This window comes from Musa acuminata, chromosome BXJ2-5 (genome assembly GCF_036884655.1).
Source record: "Musa acuminata AAA Group cultivar baxijiao chromosome BXJ2-5, Cavendish_Baxijiao_AAA, whole genome shotgun sequence".
NCBI lineage: Eukaryota > Viridiplantae > Streptophyta > Magnoliopsida > Zingiberales > Musaceae > Musa > Musa acuminata.
Window position 1 is genome coordinate 46,788,461 of NC_088342.1, and position 16,770 is coordinate 46,805,230.

Consider the following 16,770-nt stretch of genomic DNA (forward strand, 5'->3'; position numbering starts at 1 on the left):
CTCTACTTCAGTGAATAATAAGACAACAAGAAGGGCTATTGATTCAAGGAGTGAATGTTATGGTATCATATATTCGGGTCTTCCGTGCATGTATCGAATTTTACATCGAATAAAAGCTTTGGTCATCAGCATATGAGGGTTATATACCATCAAGGAGAAATTCTGAATGTAAGTTTTAGTGAGTCTTATGAGGGGGTCTTAATCATATAGATGTATGATTAAAGGGGCTACAGAGTTGGATTGCTCAGGAACTCATATTCACTTAAGGGAGCATAGTAAGCTAGAGGATAATACCGAGTAAATGAACGTTGCTTCCAAGGAAACAAAGGAGAATAGAATCAGCATGAGCCCTATAATATGATGGCAAAGGTCATACATGTATGTTGCAATACGTATTTCTATCGAGCAAGGGAAACTACTCGGAGAACACAAAGGTGTCGAAGTAAGTGATTGAAAGAGGTAAGGAAGTGATGAGAGGTCTAAAGGGACTTAGCTATCTAAAACTAAGCATAAGTTATAATAGAGGTAGACTCGAAATAGTGTTGTAGTGCCATAGAGGTAGATTTACCGATCACAAAGAAATGGATGCAGATGCGAGGTAATAAATAGTGGAATCATAGACATGGCAGCGCCATGGTACTGCAAAGGTGGGAGTCACATGGAGTCATTGATCCCTTGCTTTTTTGGAGATAGAGCATTTGGTAAGAATATGTAGACAAACTTCAAGTATTGAGTCAATGCCGAAAGGCAGAGGCTAGGGAACTTCGTAAGACTAGTGTTGATGTACTTCTCATCAAAATAGTCGAAAGTAAGAGACTTTAGATCAGTGTAGGAGTGCTCGACCAAGAAATGAAGTAGGCAATACAAGATACTGTACTTTTTCTACTTAGAGTAGGCAATAGAAATAATGAAGAAAACGATATAATCCCATAGGCGACTAAAACTATTGGAGACTTGCTTCAAATTGGAACAAAATTTTGTTATTTTCGGGCAAAGTTTTTTGTATTCCAGAAATTTGATGGCAATAAGAAAGTGAATCATAGTAGTTGACTCAGCATAAGGAGTGCAAATAATTTAGATGCTATGGAAGTATGAGCAAAGAGCAAAAGAAGTCAAGAAATCTTTGCCTTCTTAACTCTTAAGAGAATTGACAAAATAAAGTATCCTATATCTCTTATTTATGTAATAGAAGAGCTATACATATGTTCAAAGAACTTTCTAAGAAACCTAGTAGAAGACAACAGTTGTGAAATCTTCATCAATGATTATTAATGCTATCGAGAGTAGATTGTCTATTTCATTTCCAAACATAATTCTAATCGAAAACGGAAGTGTTGTGAACCTACTTAGATGTGACAACTAAATAGAAGGAAATCAATGGGTAAATTTTACAGAGGAAATACCTTAATAACTTTAAAGCTCGCGAGGTGATGCTCGTTAAAACTCCAACAGACATCCACCTAATTCAAGTGATATAACACATTTGAGAGATTTGCGTATAACAAAAAAAGTTTTTTCCTTCATCTGAAAGATTCGCAGGAACCATTAAGGATTAGCATAACTCAATTGATCCCACACTAGAGTCAAAGTCAATAGCGAGTTGAAGCAGCATGACAGATCAAAGTTTGACTACTTAACAATAGCGAAGAGCAGTTGGGAGCTAAGAGATTCATTGTAATTGGAGCAAAAGATTGAAGATTAAGCAAAGACGATGAGATCCAACATCCATAAAGGCTTCAACGAGGATGTCGAAGGAATAAATGATGGAGAATATCACAAACAAAGTTGTAAACATGGTGTTCGATGTAATGCTCATGTATGCTCGTATCTTTCAATTTTGTTCATGCTTTGCACAACATGTAGAGGGCTTGCAGTAAGCATGATAGCCCCATTTTGGTTGATTTTTATGATCATTCTAAGCTTGTAAACGTAGGTTGTATATAGTCATTACGTAGAGGCAAAACTAGCTAGAAACATATCATCCAGATAGCTATTTTGGGAGTTTTCTAGCTCTGTAAAGTGGTGTGAAGTGTCAACCAGCACAACACCCGAGAGCTATTCGAGTGGCACATGGTTGGATGAGCCTTTGGGGCTGATTCACTGGCTGTCTTATTCTGTAGCATATTATGTAGCAATATCGTGTGAGCACTTGTGGGAACTTTTGGTCGTAGCAAATCATCTTAGACCCTTTGTCAAGGACCATTCAAAGCTTGCGAAGTCTATATTTATAATTTACTGAAATGATTAATTATGGATGTTAAGTTAAACTATTTCTTCAACACATCTTTTCTTTTGCATAAGATGTTTCGGTGAGATTAATCATTTACGAACAAACACATAAGGATGAGTTTTTTCTTTTGCATAAGATATTTCGGTGAGATTAATCATTTACGAACAAACACATAAGGATGACATATGACTTCAGCAAACCAACTAAGTCCGTCGTATAATACCAACTAACACATAATAATGTGAATCTTGTTAAATTTATTCAAACAAATCATGTGTTTTTATTATTATTCACAACTAACCCTTTTCGATATGAATTTTCTTTAAAAAATTATTTACTCACAGTAAAATCACTTAATTCTGATATGGGATTAAATCAAGGTATTAAAATTAAGGTCAATCAAAGTTTTCATCCGAAAGAAAAAGACAAATGGCAACCATCACAAGCACTAGCGCTAGTCCGAAAACAGTATGAAAAAGGCACAAATGGCAAGTATGAAGTAAGAGTACGGCGACCAACAGAACGCCGGCAACGCCGTCATTCCCATTTGGTTTGAATCGTACCCGTGTGCTTGAAGTCAACGATCAAGGCCGAGCTTCCATCCATCCTACTCACCACAAACCTCTCCACCAACACGTAGCACCCAAATCTCTTCCACGGGCCCACCCCTCCGTACTCCTCCGACCTCTCCACCTTCACATCACCGCCGACCCACCCTCCCCTCCCCTGCTCCCACCTCATTCTCTCCCATACCGGGGAGCTCAGCCCCACCCTCTCTCCCTCCAAATCAAGCGGCTTGAACCACACCACGCCGTCCTGTCCACCTGCGCCGTCTCGCGTCGCCTCCACGCCACCCAACACCGCGCCCTCCGCCCGAACAGTAGCCTTCACTTCCACGGTCCTCCGATCGCCATACAAGTTCTCGCACGCGAACACCTGTTCCCAGCGCTGCTCGAGGGTGATATCGTAGAAAGCCGAGCGCTCCATTTGACGCCGCAGGCTATCTCCTTCCTTCACGAACACGCAGGGGGCGTACCACCTCCCCACGACCAAACCGGCACCACCTGCGCCTGATATCGGCAACTCCAACGCGGGCGTGCGGGCACGAAGGGCTTTGTCGAGCCCCCAGGCGTCGGTCAAGTCGAAGTCCGTGGGCTTCGAAGCATAAAGCCTCCAGTCCTTTCTCCTCAGGGGCCATGGAGCGAACCCATCCGGAGCTACGGACTGCGCGGTGAACCTGCCTCTCTTGCAGACGATCTCCACCTGCTGGTAGATGTCCCTGTGATCGAACTCTCTCGGCTTGACATCGTTGACGCACTGGCAGAAGCAGCATGTGGTCATGTCTTCCTCCAGGGAGCATGTATACGCTTTCCTGCACATGCAATCGAAATCAACCCAACATTGTTGTGAGAAAACTACGGGAGGTGGGGGAGGGATGGAAGGAGATCGAGAGAGGTGCGCCACCCTTTCTTTTTGCCCTTTGCGACGATGACGTAGTAGTGATTGGAGGAGAACGATTTGTAGAGGACGGGGATGAACAGGGCCGGGAACCGGTGGGTGGTAGAGCTCTGGCCATTGTGCTCCGTGTAGGTGATGGTGAGGATCCTGTTCTGAGGGAAGGGGAGCTCTCGAACCCTCGTGTCTTCACAGAGCCCCCAGCAGCATGAGGGGTTTGGTTCAGCTCCCTCGTCCTGGAGAAGCAGATAGCCTGAGTTGGGCCCTGCCGGTGGTGGTGGTTGAATGGCGGCAGCACCAGCAGAGTTCTTGAAGACGGAGAGCGGCCTCGTCGTGTACATCTCCTCGGCCCTGGTTGTTCCCGGAGATGAGGTTTGTGGAGGTGAAGATGGCTCTGATACTGCTATTAGTACACCAAGATCTCTCGCTCTTTCTCCGATCTTTCACAGTAGACCTTTCAAATCTTTTCTCTGTTATGATCCATTGATGACATCTTCTAAGAAGCTAACCTTTGGTAGATTATGACAATGCCGTGGAGCTGTGAAGAATATGTGAATGATCAACTCGATCCAACAAATCAATGAGAGAAAGAGTCAGAGATGCGTGGGCATAATATTTAATGCTTCTTTTTTGAAAATATTGACAATCTAACCTTACAATTTGAGTCATCGTAGCATAAGATGAAGAATGCTTCTCCTCTTCATCTTCATATCAGAGAGGTTCCATCTGCATCTTCGTGGAGATGGTACCCAAACAATCAACCGTAAGACGCCTTCAAAGAAAGAAATCGGTTCACCAATCATTAAAGCAACATGGAGAGCTTCCTTACAACTGCTAAAAGAAGAAATAGTAAAAGGTCAGCTTCTTTTGCTTGCGAGGTCATCGTTATACGGTCCGAGAGAGAGGGAGAGACAGAGAGAGAGAAGCCTAGACAAAACCAAAGAGATGATGATAAGGTTCGAAAAGTCCGCGTACTTGATATGAGGTGATGGCAGTCACTGGCAGCGCCATGCATTCAACAACATACCGGAGGATGCGCTCATCTCTCTCCGTGTGATCGGAGCGTTGACCAGCTTCCCTCCGAGTTGCGTCTGAGAAGCTGCGGAGATCACAGAACCTGCACCAAACTAATGGTAGAAGATAAGCCACCACATTAAAGACCTGCTTGTTTGCAGTTCCAGCAGTCTCTCATCTTCACATGGAGCTCATAGTGCCGGAGTCACGATCGACAAGTCTTAGCATCCTAAAATCCGAAACATGACAGATGAAATAATATTCAACAATGTTCAATGTAAAGCAGTATCGAACCTCGCTTGGATATACCGTAAAATGATGAAATAATATTCAACAATGTTCAATGTAAAGAATTGTTGCTGCAACGAAAAATCCAACAACTAATTTGTCAAAGAGGTTACCACAAGAAAGTAAAGAAAGCTCATGAAATTGATGAGGCAGATAATAGAGAACTCTATTTCCTCATATTTCTTGAGGATGCCAGCTATATATTTTGAGCAACTAAAATCCTCATCTAAAAGAATTATTTTTGAAGTAATAAGAACTAATTTATTGACATACTTTTCTATTTTGGAAGAGAAATACAAACCCTTCCTGCATCATTGGTCCAGCCACACAGGAAAAACATCAAAAACACACAACACCTCTGCTAGCATAACCTTACTGTAATCTCCAAAAGAACACTCATCCATTTGTTAATAAACTAAAGGAATCCTCATACTTTCAATCAAATGTCCCAAATAACAATGAACAAATAATAGATTTCACAGATATAACAACATGAAAACAAATAAAGAGAAGTTGAAATTGTTTGTATGTAGGGATTACTCTTTCTTTTTTTATTCTTTATTTGATTATAAAATCTAAAACAATGATTGATGCCTTTTTTTTTTTCTTTCCACGAGTTACTGCTCTAAAGTTCTGAAGCTAGACTTTTTTTTTTTTTGTAAGAATACAACCTTTTGATATTTAGAAACTTAAAGATGCAATAATAAGGAATCCTAGACACTGGATCACCTCTCTGAAGTTGTTAAGCTAAATCTTTTCTATAAGAAGGCAACCTTTTGAGATTTAACTGAAAGATACAATAATGAGGATTCCTACAATGAAGACATTGCATCACCTACAAATTATTATTATTATTATTATTATTATTATTATTATTATTATTATTGTGATAAATTATCAAGATCTTTATTGAAAAAAAAGGAGATAATCTTATAAAATTAACACTATGACCCATTATATAGATTAAATAAATAAAAAAGATTAACACAATTGTATGAGCAACTCAAAATTCGACATGATTTACATGTAAAAAAGTAACCTTCTAAGAAATTGTGATGTGGTGTACTGTACAGTCTTTACATGTATTAGCAGAACAAGCATAGGAAGTCTTTATCTTAAAAAATAGAAAAGTAGTTAGATATGTTCTCTTTTGTTCCCCCGTGCGAAAACAAGTTCAGTCATTCTCAAGAAGCCAAAATGTTTTTTTGTCTCTCATAGATTATATTATCCATCACACTCTCATTTAAAGTGGTTCAGGGACAGTAGTTCAGAAACACATCCACAACACAACCTATTAATTCTCTTACTTGAGAGGTATATTGACTAATCATTTATCTCGAAATTGAAGATTATTTTGTGTGTAAAAAGTCATTAATTCACGAAGCATTCAGTCGAACACTTTGAGCTCATATCGGGAGACATGTACTTTCTGCTGATCCGAAAGTCACCTGTCACATATTAGAACCCTACAGTTCCAGTAATGCTACAACATAAGTGTTGATTTCACATGGATTTGATCGCGGGAAAGAACAAGAACGCACCACCAAGATTCAAGCCATTCGAAATCAAGAAAGCTAAAAAGGCAAGAACACCACACCACCACCTCTTCTCTGCGATATAAGATGCACGAACACATAATCTTGAGAAAGGCAAGGAACATAGGGAGGCAAAGAAAGGGACGGACCTGCCTAGTTCTTCTCGGTGAGACCGGACACGATCCACCGCCGTCGTGTTCGCATTGGCCCCTCCCTGGTGACCGATCTGACCGCGATCGCGGATAAGCCGCACGTCACTTCAGTTTGGGGCACCCTAATCCCCGGAGAGTACCCACGCCTCGGAGCCCACAAAGCCCTCCCATTCTCCCACATCCAAATGTGGCTTGGAGCCAACGTCACCCTCCCTCATCGACGCTCCATCGCCCCAAATCACTTTGGTCATTCTCCTCGATGTAAACGCATTCTTGGAAGACGATAGCTTTAAGCATTGAGCTGCTCTGCACATGGATCTCACGTGATACCTTTTATTCTATTTGAATCAGATGCTAATAGACTCATGTTCACGATTTGAATTGGTTCATTTCGATTGGACCCGGTTCAGATCGACCGGTTGGATCCAATCTGATGGCTATGATTCTATCAGATTCTACTGATGTAGTGATGAGAAATCTTTCTTTATCCATTATTTTCATTGTATTACTCCGCCAAATACAACTCAATTTCATGGGTGAACTTATGAGCTCGGCCATGGAGTCAATTTTGACCAGTCAATGCTTAAACATACCAATCATCTCCATCGATATATGCATTGCTTTAACAAATCAGGATTAGAAAAAGAACATTATTATATGATGTAAGCACATTGACTCGCCCGTAAAGGTTTCATCGAGAAGTACTCGGCCATTCATATTGCCCGAGAGAAGAAGCAGCAGCCACCATTTTCGTGTGATCATCACACTATAAGAGGTCTAGTGTCTCTACATCAGGTTCAAGCAGCCCTGTGATACCAAACACACTGCAAGTCCAAGCAGACCTGGAAGCGATCAAATCTTCATTGCTCAAAGAAAGTGCTACTGCTTCTGCACAACCATATGATCTTTCAGTGTTAGCTGATACCGATTTGTCAAACTACCCTGCGGAGGTTCCTGCAGTTGATGACTCCGACAAACCATAATGTTAATTGATTTTAGTAGGTAGCGGAAGCGAAGCTACGAGGTCTTGAACTGCACTCCACCGGCTGTTCTTTGCTGCTGTGTTTGCAAAACTGGGAAGCCTACAGTTTCCCGTTGCTTCAGTGAAAGGTAAATACTACTATACCTTCAATGATTTTGCTTCTCGCTTGAATGCTAGTCAGGATTGTGAGCATGTTTGTACATTTTCTTTTAGTGTCATTTAATGGAATACCTGCAATGATTTATTTGTTGGTTGAATGCTGGTGAGGATTGTGAATGCTGACATGTGTGATCGTTTTCTACCATTGTCACTTGTTGTCAAGACTAAATGATGGTGCCTGTCGATCGAGTTACCCCATTCTTGCTGCTTCATGTGACTGTTTTCCTAGCATTACTAATAGCCAGGATCGAAATAGCGTGTATATTTCTTGCCAAGAGAGCATTTACTCGAACATACATGTGATCCAACACCTCGAGTTGTAACACCTAATGTCCGGTGTGGAGCAGTAATAAACATTTTTGTCTGTATGTATATGTTCATGTCTTTTATTTTTAATATAATACTTGTATATGTCCGTATGTTTTATTTTTATTCATATTTTGGGCTACAGTAGGCTTAATAGTCTCCATTTAGTTGACTTTTGTGGTCATTTCAGGTTTGTAAACATAAGTTATGTATAGTCATTACGTAGAGGCAAAATTGTCCAGAAATAAGTCATCCAAATAATTATTTTAAGGGTTTTCTAGCTCTACAGAGTGGTACGGAATGTCAGCTAGTATAACACCTAGGAGCTACCCAGGTGGCACATGGCTAGATGGGTATTTGGAGTGGTGTCTAGGGCTGGATTACCACATTATTCTATGGTAGTGTCATGTAGTCATTTGCAGGGACTTTCGACTATAGTGAACCACCTCAGACTATTTCTCATGTAATCATTCAGACCCTTCAAAGTCTATGTTTATAATTTGCATTACCTATCAAGTATTTGTTGAAATTGCTACTTATGGATTCTAAGTTAAACGCTTTTTCTAACCCGTCTTTTTTGCATATCACAAGAGGTTTCGGGAAGGTTGACCCTTTAGGGATGGATACGCAAAAGTGCCGCACAACTTAGGGATAGCTACCTAAGTTCATGACAAATTATATTATAGTGGAATAGGCACACTTAAAAATACTTGGTATAAAAATGTGAGAGACCTAGCTAGGTGGCGTTGAGGGCAGCCAACACACATAACCATTTGCGAGAAACGGGTGTTGAGATGTAGGGAAAGGAGTTGCTTAGAAGAGCAAGTATCTGAAATTGACATTCAAAGGAATAGCTAACCCTTTGCCCGAGAGGCTTCACGAGGACAATCGAGCTGGAAAGAACATAACATACAAAAGTTGGGATGGTTGAATTCGAGCTACGACTCGACATGGTAACCAAACTTAATGGTACTTAAGGTAAGTGAGGTGTTTAGCAAAGGATGAGATCGTGAAAGGTGAGGTGAGTTGCTCAACGATCGAAAGAGTTATGCAAAACTCACAGAGGTGAGGGGAATTGTTAATTCAAAAAATTCGGTATCCATGCAAAGGCTTGTATGTACACAATGGGCTGTCTATAACCATCCCAAGGCAATTAAAACTTTGACGCTACGGAACATTAAAACTTTTCCTTCAACATGGGGAGGATACATCTAGAGAAAGCTAAAATGTGTAGCAAGTTCAATATATTACTAGGCCTTGAGGAGAATAACAGGGGTTGCATTGACGAAGAGTCATAATCTAGTAAGTTTGTTTATAGGGATAGAATAGTGCATAGTTTGTTTAGCATGGCTGAGTAGTTTAAGAGGATAGTGGTCTCCAAAACTTTTGGAGGGAAAGATGCGAAAAATTACTCCAATAAGAGAGATATCCAAGAGGGATAAGTCTCAATTTGTCAGATGGAGAATCATATATAACAAACTATACAGAGGAGGGGTACCTCAAGACAATAACTCTACAAAGCTCAACAAACTGAGTGAACGACGAGGAGTCATCACATGATCTCACACGTAATGTGTTAAGGAACGCATTGCACGATCAAGTGGGGGAGTGATCCAAGATAACAACAAACGAAGACACTTAGAATCGATATGAAAATCAGACTCAACAGTGTGTTGACCCGTGGAATAATGGGTGTGAAGGTCATACTCAACTCAATATAAAATGAGGAGTAGAGATGAAGGACATAAAGTTTATCCAAGAAAGATTCAAAATGCAATAGGGATTCACGGGAAAGAGACATAGTGCAATGGACCATGATAGAATAATTTGAGACAATGCAACATATGAAAATTTTTTTTACCTTCTTAACTCATAAAGAGAATGAACAAAATAGAATATCCCGTATCTCTTAATTATCTAACAAAAAGTTCAAAAATAATATGAAAAAGGTACAAATGGCAAGCCTGAAGTAAGAGTTCGGCGACCATCAGAACGCCGGCAACGCCGTCATTCCCACTTGGTTTGAATCGTACCCGTGTGCTTGAAGTCAACTATCAAGGCCGAGCTTCCATCCATCCTCCTCACCACAAACCTCTCCACCAACACGTAGCACCCAAATTTCTTCCACGGGCTCACCCCTCCGTACTCCTCCGACCTCTCCACCTTCACTTCACCGCCGACCCACCCTCCCCTCCCCTGCTCCCACCTCATTCTCTCCCATACCGGGGAGCTCAGCCCCACCCTCTCTCCCTCCAAATCAAGCGGCTTGTACCACACCACGCCGTCCTGTCCACCTGCGCCGTCTCGCGTCGCCTCCACGCCACCCAACACCGCGCCCTCCGCCCCAACAGTAGCCTTCACTTCCACGGTCCTCCGATCGCCATACAAGTTCTCGCACGCGAACACCTGTTCCCAGCGCTGCTCGAGGGTGATATCGTAGAAAGCCGAGCGCTCCATTTGACGCCGCAGGCTATCTCCTTCCTTCACGAACACGCAGGGGGCGTACCACCTCCCCACGACCAAACCGGCACCACCTGCGCCAGATATCGGCAACTCCAACGCGGGCGTGCGGGCACGAAGGGCTTTGTCAAGCCCCCAGGCGTCGGTCAAGTCGAAGTCCGTGGGCTTCGAAGCATAAAGCTCCCAGTACTTACTCCTCAGTGGCCATGGAGCGAACCCATCCGGAGCTACGGACTGCGCGGTGAACCTGCCTCTCTTGCAGACGATCTCCACCTGCTGGTAGATGTCCCTGTGATCGAACTCTCTCGGCTTGACATCGTTGACGCTCCGGCAGAAGCAGCATGTGGTCATGTCTTCCTCCAGGGAGCATGTATACGCTTTCCTGCACATACAGTCGAAATCCACCCGACATTGTTGTGAGAAAACTACGGGAGGGAGGGAAGGAGATCGAGAGAGGTGCGCCACCCTTTCTTTTTGCCCTTTGCGACGATGACGTAGTAGTGATTGGAGGAGAGCGATTTGTCGAGGACGGGGATGAACAGGGCCGGCAACTGCCATGTGTGAGTGCCCTCCGTGTAGGTGATGGTGAGGATCCTGTTCTGGGGGAAGGGGAGCTCTCGAACCCTCGTGTCTTCACAGAGCCCCCAGCAGCATGAGGGGTTTGGTTCAGCTCCCTCGTCCTGGAGAAGCAGATAGCCTGAGTTGGGCCCTGCCGGTGGTGGTGGTTGAATGGCGGCAGCACCAGCAGAGTTCTTGAAGACGGAGAGCGGCCTCGTCGTGTACATCTCCTCGGCCCTGGTTGTTCCCGGAGATGAGGTTTGTGGAGGTGAAGATGGCTCTGGTACTGCTACTAATACACCAAGATCTCGCGTTTTTTCTCCGATATTTCACGGCAGATCTTTCAAATCTTTCGTCTGTTGTGGAAATATCTGGCTGTGGCTTGTTGGTCAAGATGTCGTCCATTGATGAAATCTTCTAAGAAGCTGACCTTTGGTAGCTGATAACAATGCCGTGGCGCTGTCAGGAAGCGACAGAGATCTGTCGGCATCATATTTAATGCTTCTTTTTCTGAAAATATTGACATCTAACCTTACAATTTGAGTCATCGTAGCATAAGATGATTGCTTCTCCTTTTCATCTTCGTATCAGAGAGGTTCTATCTGCATCTTCGTGGAGATGGTTCCCAAACAATCAACCGCAAGACAGCTTCGAAGAAAGAAATCGGTTCACCAATCATTAAAGCAACATGGAGAGCTTCCTAACAACTTCTAAAAGAAGAAATAGTAAAAGGTCAGCTTCTTTTGCTTGCGAGGTCATCGTTATACGGTCCGAGAGAGAGGGAGAGACACAGAGAGAGAAGCCTAGACAAAACCAAAGAGATGATGATAAGGTTCGAAAAGTCCGCGTACTTGATATGAGGTGATGGCAGTCACTGGCAGCGCCATGCGTTCAACAACATACCGGAGGATGCGCTCATCTCTCTCCGTGTGATCGTAGCGTTTACCAGCTTCCCTCCGAGTTGCGTCTGAGAAGCTGCGGAGATCACAGAACCTGCACCAAACTAACGGTAGAAGATAAGCCACCACATTAAAGACCTGCTTGTTTGCAGTTCCAGCAGTCTCTCATCTTCACATGGAGCTCATAGTGCCGGAGTCACGATCGACGAGTCTTAGCATCCTAAAATCCGAAACATGACAGCTGAAATAATATTCAACAATGTTCAATGTAAAGCAGTATCGAACCTCCCTTGGATATACCGTAAAATGATGAAATAATATTCAACAATGTTCAATGTAAAGAATTGTTGCTGCAACGAAAAATCCAACAACTAATTTGTCAAAGAGGTTACCACAAGAAAGTAAAGAAAGCTCATGAAATCGATGAGGCAGATAATAGAAAACTCTATTTCCTCATATTTCTTGAGGATGCCAGCTATATATTTTGAGCAACTAAAATCCTCATCTAAAAGAATTATTTTTGAAGTAATAAGAACTAATTTATTGACATACTTTTCTATTTTGGAAAAGAAATACAAACCCTTCCTGCATCATTGGTCCAGCCACACAGGAAAAACATAAAAAACACACAACACCTCTGCTAGCACAACCTTACTGTAATCTCCAAAAGAACACTCATCCATTTGTTAATAAACTAAAGGAATCCTTATACTTTCACTCAAATGTCCCAAATAACAATGAACAAATAATAGATTTCACAGATATAACAACATGAAAACAAATAAAGAGAAGTTGAAATTGTTTGTATGTAGGGATTACTCTTTCTTTTTTTATTCTTTATTTGATTATAAAATCTAAAACAATGATTGATGCCTTTTTTTTTTTCTACAAGTTACTGCTCTAAAGTTCTGAAGCTAGACTTTTTTTTTTTTTTTGTAAGAATAAAACCTTTTGATATTTAGAAACTTAAAGATGCAATAATAAGGAATCCTAGACACTGGATCACCTCCAAAGTTCTGAAGTTGTTAAGCTAAATCTTTTCTATAAGAAGGCAACCTTTTGAGATATAACTGAAAGATACAATAATGAGGATTCCTACAATGAAGACAGTGCATCACCTACAAAATATTATTATTATTGTGATAAACTGTCAAGATCTTTATCTGAAAAAAAAGAGAGATAATCTTATAAAATTAACACTATGACCCATTATATAGATTAAATAAAAAAAAGAAAGGATTAAGACAATTGTATGCGCAACTCAAAATTCGACATGATTTACATGTAAAAAGTAACATTATAAGAAATTGTGATGTGGTGTACTGGACAGTCTTTACATGTATTAGCAGAGCAAGCATAGGAAGTCTTTATCTTAAAAAATAGAAAAGTAGTTAGATATGTTCTCCTTTGTTCCTCCGTGCGAAAACAAGTTAAGTCATCCTCAAGCAGCCAAAATGTTTTTTTTTTTGTCTCTCATAGATTATATTATCCTTCACACTCTCAATTAAAGTGGTTCAGGGACAGTAGTTCAGAAACACATCCACAACACAACCTATTAATTCTCTTAATTTAGAGGTATATTGACTAATCATTTATCTCGAAATTGAAGATTATTTTGTGTGTAAAAAGTCATTAATTCACGAAGCATTCAGTCGAACACTTTGAGCTCATATCGGGAGACATGTACTTTCTGCTGATCCGAAAGTCACATATTAGAATCCGACAGTCTTGGTTCGTCTTACATGTTACGGTAATGCTATAACATAAGTGTTGATTTCACATGGATTTGATCGTGGGAAAGAACAAGAAAGCACCACCAAGATTCAAGCCGTTCGAAATCAAGAAAGCTAAAAGGCAAGAACACCTCACCACCACCTCTTCTGTGCGACATAAGATGCACGAACACATAATCTTGAGAAAGGCAAGGAACATGGGGAGGCGAAGAAAGGGACGGACCTGCCTGGTTCTTCTCGGTGAGACCGGACACGATCCACCGCCGTCGTGTCCGCATCGGCCCCTCCACCCTGGATCGAGGCACAGGAGCAGACCGATTTGACCGCGATCGCGGATAAGCCGCACGTCACATCAGTTTGGGGCACCCTAATCGCAGGAGAGTACCCACGCCTCGGAGCCCACAAAGCCCTCCCATTCTCCCACATCCAGTGTGGCTTGGAGCCAACGTCACCCTCCCTCATCGACGCTCCATCGTCCCAAATTACTTTGGTCATTCTCCTCGATGCCAGCGCATTCTTGGAAGACGATAGCTTTAAGCGTTGAGCTGCTCTGCACATGCATCTCGCGTGATACGTTTTCTTCTATTTGGAACAAGATGCTAGTGGACTCATGTTCTCGGTTTGATTTGGTTCATTTCGATTGGACCCGGTTCAGATCGACCGGTTGGATCCAATCTGACGGCTATGATTCTTTCAGATTCTACTAATGTAGTGATGAGAAATCTTTCTTTATCCATTATTTTCATTGTATTACTCCACCAAATACAATTTTGACCAGTCAATGCTTAAACAGACCAATCATCTCCATCGATATATGCATTGCTTTAGCAAATCCGGATTAGAAAAAGAGCATTATTATATAATGTAAGCACATTGACTCGCCTGTAAAGGTTTCATCGAGAAGTACTCGGCCATTCATATTGCCCGAGAGAAGAAGCAGCAGCCACCATTTTCGTGTGATCATCACACTATAAGAGGTCAAAGATAGTACAGATCCGTAAACTTATGAGCCGTAGAAGGAGCAGTAGCCATACACCGACTTCCCATCTCCATCTCGTCTTCTTCATCAGTGTGAGGAGGACGAGTATGGCGCCCTCATTTGAGACTTTCCATGAGTGGCAGCACAGGATGAGTGAGAGAGTGTATGTGTACGGGAAGAGCCTATAGGACTAGGCGTACTTACGGCGGCAAATGAGCATGGTGATGCAGATTCTCATGATGTACAGCTTCCCCTTCTGTTGCCTCACCATCCTTCTCCACTTCTGCAGCCTCTCCATCCTCCGCCAGTTCATGCTGAACTCTCCGAGGAAGACAATAAACAGAAGCAGCAGCATGATGGCGATATATATAGCCGAAAAGAAAGGAGAGAGACAGAGAGAGGAACCTTTCCCCATCTCTTGTCCATGATCTGTTCCTTGCACTCGGCTGTGGCTCAGGTTGGTGATCATCTACAGATTCTACTCCTCAAGTCGCTGTCCGAGGATTGGTGTATGCCAAGGGCGTGCAAGACGATTTTGGACCGGAGCATCGAGGGACCCTCTGACTGCCAGCTTCATCCCGTGTTCACGTGCTACCTTTCTCGCATCTTCGTCGGTCCTTTTCGCTGCCGCATGAAGCCAAACCGATCGTTGCCGCCACCGAGGAACATGAATGAGTTTTGACTTCTGAGCTACAGAGAGACAAAGAGAGAAGGAAGTCGGGTATGCAGCGAACGAGGTTGAAGAAGCATTGGAATATGATGCCTTCTGGCGCAAGTAACGCATGCATGTTTGTCTGTGTTGGTCATATATATCCCGAGAAGGGTTGCAATGAGAGTTACTAAGCTTCGCGTAATTGTCATTTGTGCCTATCAATCAAAGCAATCTGTAGAACTTCAAGAAAATATCAAGAACTGCACCTGTGACCACTGATGTTGATAGACTTTTGACTGCTATTTGGATTAGGGTATTGTTTCGGATCAAGCTCAATTATTATAAGAACAGATTCATGTCGAGGACATAGAATGATTGAGATATTATTATATCTTCAAATTTTACATGTTCATCCTCAACTATACAAATATATATATATATATATATATATATATATATATATATATATATATATATATATATATATATTATATATGTAATCATATATCTGGACTGCTAATTATAGATCATGATCATCCTTTTAGATGCATGGGTGGATCTGATCCGGTGATGGGCCCACCTACTGTTCCACTGCTGCGACCGGTGGGTCGACGACGCGGTACGAGTTCGGATTGGACCCCACCAGCTCCTGTGTGATGGATTAGGTGTGGGTCCCGGGCCATGTGAAGGCCGTGGGGTGACTCGTGGCTTTGTCCGAAGAGTGAGACTTGGGTGGCCTACAATTATATTTGGTGCAAAATAAAAAAGAAAATATTAATAAAAGGGGGAAATTTTGGAGAATTAGATTTTGATTGTTCGATGATATGGTTATAATTTTATATTGAGATATTCTTTGTGATATGATAGATATCAAATTGACTTAATTTTCAACATTTTGAACTAAATTATATATATCAAACATTGCATATCTATTTGGATGGATGATTGATTCTATGGGTTATATTAATGGATATACAATATCAATAATTGAGTAATGACAGTGGTCCCACCACATTTAAAGACTAATTAAAATCTTTTGTTTTGGTGTTACAAAGAATGTTTGATAAGGATTCAATGATGATTTATTAACATATCAATCAATATTTGATTCTATCACATCATCATCATCATCATCATGAAAATACATATGACCATATCCACAGTTTTGCATGTAAATCTAGATGTGAGATAACACACAAAATATCGCTCAATCAGCATACATATGTGTGTATATATATATACATAGAGAGAGATGGATAGATGTGACGCAGTCTTGTCGGGGTTGGAAATTGGATCCACACAAGTCTTGGTTGAGTTATTTTGGTGGCATGTCAATGTCTAATGGATGTTCATACATTGATAAGTTCC

The 16,770-nt window shown here is 41.7% G+C and overlaps 2 protein-coding genes across 12 annotated transcripts; both read right to left on the bottom strand.

Annotated features, from left to right (window-relative positions):
* Positions 1 to 2,597: 2,597 nt before the first annotated feature.
* Positions 2,598 to 6,920, bottom strand: LOC103986258 (uncharacterized). 6 transcript variants are annotated; one of them, XM_065110068.1, is made up of 5 exons: positions 6,672 to 6,920; positions 4,661 to 4,802; positions 4,338 to 4,457; positions 3,695 to 4,223; positions 2,598 to 3,602 (listed from the first exon to the last, which is right to left on the bottom strand). In XM_065110068.1, exons 4-5 carry the CDS (start codon positions 4,024 to 4,026, stop codon positions 2,768 to 2,770), a joined length of 1,167 nt encoding a protein of 388 aa, XP_064966140.1. In that variant the 5' UTR covers positions 4,027 to 4,223; positions 4,338 to 4,457; positions 4,661 to 4,802; positions 6,672 to 6,920; the 3' UTR covers positions 2,598 to 2,767. The 6 variants fall into 6 exon arrangements, with proteins under 6 accessions (XP_064966140.1, XP_064966144.1, XP_064966139.1 ...); XM_065110072.1 differs by having other exon boundaries at positions 4,343 to 4,457; positions 4,661 to 4,928; XM_065110067.1 differs by having other exon boundaries at positions 4,661 to 4,928.
* A 3,044-nt stretch (positions 6,921 to 9,964) lies between these two features.
* LOC135613087 (uncharacterized) lies at positions 9,965 to 14,236 on the bottom strand. 6 transcript variants are annotated; one of them, XM_065110073.1, is made up of 5 exons: positions 13,995 to 14,236; positions 11,991 to 12,132; positions 11,671 to 11,787; positions 11,047 to 11,578; positions 9,965 to 10,963 (listed from the first exon to the last, which is right to left on the bottom strand). In XM_065110073.1, the coding sequence occupies exons 4-5, from the start codon at positions 11,364 to 11,366 to the stop codon at positions 10,129 to 10,131; spliced, it is 1,155 nt and encodes a 384-aa protein (XP_064966145.1). In that variant the 5' UTR covers positions 11,367 to 11,578; positions 11,671 to 11,787; positions 11,991 to 12,132; positions 13,995 to 14,236; the 3' UTR covers positions 9,965 to 10,128. The 6 variants fall into 6 exon arrangements, with proteins under 6 accessions (XP_064966145.1, XP_064966147.1, XP_064966150.1 ...); XM_065110075.1 differs by having other exon boundaries at positions 11,671 to 11,846; XM_065110078.1 differs by having other exon boundaries at positions 11,676 to 11,849.
* Positions 14,237 to 16,770: the final 2,534 nt, after the last annotated feature.

Coding starts and splice junctions, on each gene's coding strand:
- LOC135613087 (XM_065110073.1), bottom strand. CDS start 11,366: ATGTACACGACGAGGCCGCTCTCCGTCTTCAAGAACTCTGCTGGTGCT. Junction 10,964..11,046: donor GCAAAGGGCAAAAAGAAAGG/GTGGCGCACCTC, acceptor CTGTATGTGCAG/GAAAGCGTATACATGCTCCC.
- LOC103986258 (XM_065110068.1), bottom strand. CDS start 4,026: ATGTACACGACGAGGCCGCTCTCCGTCTTCAAGAACTCTGCTGGTGCT. Junction 3,603..3,694: donor GCAAAGGGCAAAAAGAAAGG/GTGGCGCACCTC, acceptor TTGCATGTGCAG/GAAAGCGTATACATGCTCCC.